Raw genomic sequence first — 7,586 nt, 5'->3', positions numbered from 1 at the left:
ATGGAAACGACAGGGTTTGCATAAGTGTTCCAAATCAATTGTAAAATTCCTGCTGAAATCAGTGGCTAAATAAAAGTTCACCGACTTCAACTGGGAATTAATAAAGCCACTTCGAGAGCTCTTGAAAAGTCCCAGCCAACAAATATGAATATTCCCCACTTTAAAGAAGGCTAATCTTTATCTTTATATTCACTAGATATCAGCATGTCATTACTTACAAATCACCTCAGGAATTGAAAATTTGATTACATCACTGTCTATTGCTCCCAATACATTTACTCGAAGAAGCTACAATTAAAACAAATACTCACCTGGTGCCACACATCATACTGAAAATCTAAAAGAAATAAAGACATTCATTCTCATAAAATCTACCACACCACAGGACAATTCTTTAAGCTTTAGAGTATACAAAACCAGGTGCTACAGAAAGCACTTTGTACAGTAATACAATACTGTCAAAAGTCTTTCTTAAGAAAACAGGAAAGTTTATATACAATTCAATCTAAACTTTCTCATTTAAGGCTTTGGGGAAAAATCTCATAATTGTAATAATTAAAGGTGTTGTTCTGAACAACATCTGTTAACAGTGGTTCTTGTTCTCCTACCCCTTTGATGTAATAAATTTTATTTTAATATCTTTCAACAAAGTACTTCAGTGAATTAAAAATTAAATCAGATCTTTCTCTGGAATATAAAACACTTCCTGAAATTTGTATAAAAATAAAATTGGTGAAAACTTCGTAAAACTAATTCTTTACATACTTTTACTGACAAAACAAGCTTGAAACAAAAATTGTACTGAATGGGGTAAACTAAATTACATTTAACGATCGAAATACTATGTCAACATGAGGAATATAATTTAGTAGAATATTCAATTTTGAAGTGATTATGGAAAATTGATACAAAATAATTACAAGTTCCATTTACTAAAGTATCTAGCTAAATTCTGGTTCATATAGTTCAAATTCTGTACAGGTTTCCCTCGCCAACCACTGGGGTTAGGTTCCTGAAAGTTCCCGTGGCTAGTAAAACCATGGTTGGCAAGACAAAAGGCTTATGGGAAAAATGGCAGGTGGCAGGCTGATGTGCGGCCACAGAAAACCATGGTTTCTCAAAACTGTATACCGTGGTAGCCAAAACGGTATATAGAATATTAAGCATGGTTACTCAAAACCGTGGTTGGCAGGGGAAACCTGTACTACCATCCGAAATGCTTCTTTTAGGTTAGATAATGAAGGCTCTTTGCCTTTGTAGTAAACAAATGTAATGCTATGTGGAACCAGGTAGGAGAGGACACCTTCGTTTAAATCAGGAGGATGACAGCTGTTATGGTCATAAAACTGACTTGCAAAAAGAAAAGAACAGAACAGAACAGAAAAGGAGAAGATTTTACAAAATTTACAAATGATGTTCACTAAACGTTAAGGTATCAATTCTGCAGTCTAATCTACACAGGGCACCTATGCCCATGAAGGGGCTCCAGATGCTATAACGGTCCACCCCCTGGAGATCCAATGGGATTTGGAGCCCAAGCTCAACACAGAGCAGTCACTCAGAAGGAAATACATTGATGACCAATACGTGTGTTATAAAGATTACACTTAAAAACAGCTGAGTGTCAAACCAAGAAAACACAATCTTTCATAAATGTCTTCTACTACACACGAGAACAGATGCAGGATGTGATGTTTTCTTAGTTTATTCATTTATTTTTGCAGGAATCTGCAACTCTTTGAGTATGCACTTTCTGGAGGTACCATGCATGCATAGCCTCTTAATGCCTTTGTACAATTTTATTTTTTAGTAGTAAGTTCATTCACAGCATACACAAATCTAAAATGTAGAGACACCATATATACAGGATTTAACAAAATCATGTCTTGTTTTAATGAGAAAACGTAACGGTTTCACACAGCAGGAAATATGGATCAGATACATGGGTACCACCATAAATAAATAAATTTTCAAGAACACAGTTAAAAAAAAAAATCATTTCAAGGTCTTGAATCTAAAATGATAATATTGCATTAACTCCACCGACCTCTGATTATTCAAACAAATTAAAAAATTGCATTAATATTTATGGACATAAATAGCAACGAAAATGCCCCAAACTAAAAAAATATGGTAAACTGCAATTATGGCCAACTTTATTTAAAGTTAACATTTTGGAAGAAAATAAAATAGGTGTAGCATGCAGAGGCAGTACTGACTACATTTTTTTCTCCTTTCTTTCATTATGGGGATTGGAGATTCACTGTAGGAGCAGACCATATAAGTTTGACAGTGCCAAAAAAGCTGTTGAAGTATCTATGAACCCAACCTTTCACCTCTTACTATGAAAGCCATTTTCACATTCTAGGGTATACCACTAAATTTAAAAAAAGGCTTGATATGAACATAATTTCATTTTTAAGCATATTTAATATTCTCACTTTCTAAGTTTTTTTTAAATATTCTTTATTTTTTGCGATCCCAATTTCAACTCTTAAATATTCCTAAATTCAATTCCAAAAGATTTTACAATCAGTCAGTGTAAAACTCTGTTGCCATTATAAAGTCAAAATGCGAGATGTGTAACTCAGACAGATACAGTAACTGAAAGAAAAAAACATTAAAGAAAACACGATTTAGTAGCATGTTACGTTCAGGAAGTACTAAGACTGAGACCAGCTCTTTAAAAATTATTACACTTTCTCATCATACCTCCCATCTCAAGAGATAACACGTACTCACACATCCCCCACCAGAGTCACGCACACAATTCATTCTGTTCTAAGACTATCTTACAAAGCACTATCATTTACTTCTTAGCCCCCTTCTTCCTCTCTCAAACAAGCAAAAGTTGATAATTACATCAAATTAGAAGCATACCCAAGTTTAGGATTTCTTTTGGTTTACTACATTTTGAAATATTTTCCACAAGCCGCATTCTAACAAAAACTTTTAAGAACTACAGTAGTATTTCTCCAATTTAAGGGAAATCATCTTAACAACCTACTAAATAGAAAATAAGCTTTTATAAAAAGTTAATTTGATTTTGCTGTTCATCTATTCTGAATACCTAATGTCCACATTAGTTACCAACTGTACCATCTATTAGCACAGCTGAGAGAAAGTTCAGTTATTAAAAAACAAAACAAAAAAATACTAGTGCATAAACTCAACACAACAGCATCAGCACCCCACCATCCACACATACAGACACAAAACTTTTATACAATACAGTGCATTTTATATGCCAGCTGACATTAGGGTTTTATGTGCATTAAATAAATATTACACAAACCAACCTTTTTGGCATAAACTACAGTTCAGTTGGGGCACAAGAGGTGTCACCTGCTTTTAAAAGGAAAAATGCATGATCTAAGATTTCAAACACAATCTGTGTTCTCACAAACTAAAGATATTCAAGTACCACAAAGGTTTTACTATTAATGTTTGAGCATGGACCTTTCCGAGTAAAAGAACAAACAGAAATATTTAATACTCTTTGTACAACCAACAAATGAGAGTAATGAAAAGATTAAATACTATAGGATTTTTTCGTACTTCCCATGTGACGGCACTGCCACTTTTCCAAAAGCATCTCTCAGGTTGTCCTGTGCTTGTTAACGAAAACTATGAATGTCTCCTTATACCAGTAACCATGCAATTGTGATTATTAGAGCTCATAGAATTTATGGGCTGCATGCATTTTTTTTAAAGCAGCATTTTCTGTTTCAAAACAAAGTGGCATAAACTGTTCAAGCATGTTACCTCTACTCTCATTGGCTGACTGTCCTTTTAGTTGTTATCATTTTATAATCCCAGGATAAACTAAAACTGTTAACAATTCAACAAAAATAGGACTGAACAAAACACTAAAATCATACAAAGGCAAAGGCGTCATACCAAAAAACTATGGAATTATCAGTACTGAGTAACTGAACATACAAACAGGTAATGACATTGTCATCTCTCAAGGAAGAAAAATATTTCAGTTTATCCTTCTCCCCGCCCCCTCATCCCCACCCTCACTATCCATTTATGCAGGCAAAATGACAAATATTTACTTGCATTTTAAGTTCCTCTGGAAAGTGGGGTTCTTTTTCAGACACACTGCGTTCTTCACAGAACATCAAAAAGCCATTATGAATGTATAAAAAGAACATTTTAATTCCGATGCCTTTGACTTAATTCCGCTTATCAATGCTACACATTTCAATAAATCTGCTAGCAATCAATTAAATAGCTTATTTAAAGATTATGCTTAAGATCTGAAGAGTTCAGGAACATATTTCAATATCATACCAGATAAAATACAAGTTCCTGACATGAGTCACAAGATCACAGTTTTGTACTGTTAACTTTAAAAATTGGAGGGAGGGAAGACAACAGGATAGCAATATGGTCAATATAAGAAATACTTCCCCTCAATTGCTGTGAAAGTATTCAGCTTTAAGTTCTGGTGAAAAAAATTCAAACGCACTGCACCAGCTTTGACCAGTACAAAACCTACCCTAATTCAGTCACACAATTTATCATCATCATTCAGCTGCCCAAACCAAAAAGTTTTGATTTCACAATTGAGTACTTTATTACACCAACCTGAAGCATTCAAACAAATTGAACATCACCTTATTGATACAGTATTCATGTGCATAAAAGTACCAGTAGGATTTTTAGTTTGCAAATATTCTGTATTCTTCACTTGATTGCAAACATTTCCTGACCAAAATTTAAAAAAAAAATGCCGTGTGCAACTTTTTGAGGTCTGGCATCTGCTATTTTATACAGGCTGGTTTACAAACAAATGTGCAAAGAAACCTTTATTGAAGAGCTAATATTGATTAATTGTTTTTCAGCTAACTCAGGTTTGGGGCACAAAGTACCTTCTGTGCTGTAAACATGAATTCTTCACAAAATTGGAAGCTGAAAAGGCCTAAGTAACAGGGCGCAAACACGTCTCATACATATCCATGGCTGAGCTCAAGTCTTCCAAACAGAATTTGGAATAGTTCTGCATTTGGCATATGTTCACTGTACTGCTACAGAGCACAGTCTCAGAAGAACGTTGTATATAAAAGCATACTTTACTTTTAGCTTTAAAACACAATGGCCTAATGAAATCATGCAGCAGTATTTTCATCTGTAATATGATAGAATTACTTCTTAGTTAATTACCAGTGTTGACACAGGTTGGTAGCACTGTACAAGCAAAAGGGATTGTAAAATCACCTCTGATTGTACTTTCGTAAGGTAATGTAATACCTCATTTACTCACCTAAATCACAATTCAAAACAGCACGTTTTGTGTAGATTTAAATTACCCTGAAAAAAGCAGCAATTACAAATACCCTTCTCTTTGTTTTCTGTGTGTTGCAAAATGTATGGTTGCATTTTCCTGTCTTCCTTTTTCAGTAGTTTACAATCTAGAAGCACAGGGAGCCTTTGTTTCCAGCTAGCTGTGGCCAGGCAAATCAGCCCTGGCTCTTCAGTTTTTCTGGATACCTGTAACATTTCACACTGTGACTTAAAGGTCTGAACTTAAAAAAATTAAAAAAAATAAAAAATAAAGTGAGGGTCACTGAGCAATAACTAGAGCCACAGGAAAAAAACAGTAGCAGCTTTCTGCCTCTCTGTGTACATTCTTCAGAGTGAATCCTTCTCTGGGTTAGGGGATCTTTTCTGCCTTGCTCACCACAACGGGATAAGAAAAAAATATCCTCCCCTCCCCAATTATTCCTTAGTGTGGCATGAATGGAAAGAGATTCACGTGTATGTCCCCTTTTCCAATTTGAAAATAGTTGGTTGGCAAAGGCCTGGCAGGCACTGAAAGGTTCCCCATGTTTCCTTCTCCTACGGCTGTTGGCTCAAGAGCCCGTTTTCAACCTAATGCAGCCCCTTTCTGAATTTCAGGTGTACCGCGGCATTTCACATTGCTCACAGCGGTTTAGAGCTGGGTGGTTCAAAAATGTGCAGCTATCACAGTTCCATGGAGCCCCTTCAAAGTCTTCATCTCTTGGCTGAGTCCGTGGCATTTGTTTGGAGCTGGTTTGATGCTCTACAGAAAAAAAGTCAGGTCATTTTTCAAATAAAGCCTTTATTAAATAAGAAAGATCTAAGATTATATTACTAAATGGTAATATTAATAATAAATGCTATATTAACATGAATCTGGAAATATTACTAAAAAGCTGCATATTACATTTGAAAGCATAATATATATATTTTTCCATTTTCACTATAAATAATAAAAGCTCTATTCCTGCACCTATATAGAATCATAGAATGTTGCTGTATAAGAGTGGCTGCTACTATTATTTGGTTATTGGTACGGTTACAGTTGAAATTTCAAAATGCTTGTCAAGAACATTCTTCTATAACCCTCTTGAGAGTTTAGTATGCATTGGTTTAAATGCGCCAGTCACCCTCCCAAGCTTTCCATTTTCCATGAACATTTTACCTGCAAAAGTCACTTTGAAAATGTTTCTTCAGAAAAGATGCATAGAATTAAAGTCTGTCACAAACTTCCTTTTTCAATATGAACATACTAATGTAGACAATTTCCCCAATTCAGCAAAGACCACCCCCTTGCTTCCTGCCAAAAGATCCTGAAAGGAAGCAATGTGGTATTCGGATAAGTTCTTTTTCATAAATATTTTAGGTACAATAGCATGAAGGAGGCTATGCAGATATTTGCAACATTCCATTGCCCTGATGATCAATAAGTGATTAATTTGCTGAAACTGTATCTAATATTACTTACTATGTTTTGAATTAAATGGTTTATTAAATTTATATACCTTTTCCTATTATTATTATTTTGAAGAGATGTTATCAACTAGCAGACATATCCAGAAGGGGTGCAGCAGTGGGGTCACACGCTACTTTCATTGTATCGCACGTAAGCTTTCATTGAGGGGTCTAACCAGAGCCCTGCTTTTGCACAGATCCACAGACCAGAGGGCGAGCACAGCTACAGCTGCTCATTAGGCCCATGCGAAGTGGCTAGTATTCACTTCAGATTCAGCTGATTCAGGGAACAGCGATTCAATTCAGTGATTCGAATCACTGTCCTGAATCAATTTGGCCAAATTTGAATCAGATATTCGTCCGCTGCTGAATCGGCCAAATCTCTGAATCAAACAGGCCCCATCCCCTGCCTGCTCTCCCAGCCCCGTCAATGGCTGCCCTGCCCCAGCGTCCCGGCTTTTTATTCATAGATTCATAGATGTTAGGGTCGGAAGGGACCTCAATAGATCATCGAGTCCGACCCCCTGCATAAGCAGGAAAGAGTGCTGGGTCTAGATGACCCCAGCTAGATACTCATCTAACCTCCTCTTGAAGACCCCCAAGGGTAGGGGAGAGCACCACCTCCCTTGGGAGCCCGTTCCAGACCTTGGCCACTCGAACTGTGAAGAAGTTCTTCCTAATGTCCAGTCTAAATCTGCTCTCTGCTAGTTTGTGGCCATTGTTTCTTGTAACCCCCGGGGGTGCCTTGGTGAATAAATACTCACCAATTCCCTTCTGTGCCCCCGTGATGAACTTAAAGGCAGCCACAAGGTCGCCTCTCAACCTTCTCTTGCGGAGGCTGA

At 36.3% G+C, this 7,586-nt stretch overlaps 1 protein-coding gene across 5 annotated transcripts in view; it reads right to left on the bottom strand.

Moving 5' to 3' along the window:
• Positions 1 to 1,689: 1,689 nt before the first annotated feature.
• TAB3 (TGF-beta activated kinase 1 (MAP3K7) binding protein 3) overlaps positions 1,690 to 7,586 on the bottom strand; it is a 135,936-nt gene continuing 130,039 nt past the window's right edge. For all 5 annotated transcript variants that reach the window (XM_019486286.2, XM_019486287.2, XM_019486289.2 and 2 more), the window contains one exon: positions 1,690 to 6,052. In XM_019486286.2, coding sequence (XP_019341831.1) covers positions 5,904 to 6,052 — 149 coding nt within the window. In that variant the 3' untranslated portion in view covers positions 1,690 to 5,903. The remainder of the gene's footprint in view (positions 6,053 to 7,586) is intronic.

The sequence above is a fragment of the Alligator mississippiensis genome, chromosome 1 (assembly GCF_030867095.1).
Source record: "Alligator mississippiensis isolate rAllMis1 chromosome 1, rAllMis1, whole genome shotgun sequence".
Lineage (NCBI taxonomy): Eukaryota > Metazoa > Chordata > Crocodylia > Alligatoridae > Alligator > Alligator mississippiensis.
The sequence above is the reverse complement of the archived record's forward strand: the minus strand, read 5'-3'. Positions and strand labels throughout refer to the sequence as shown.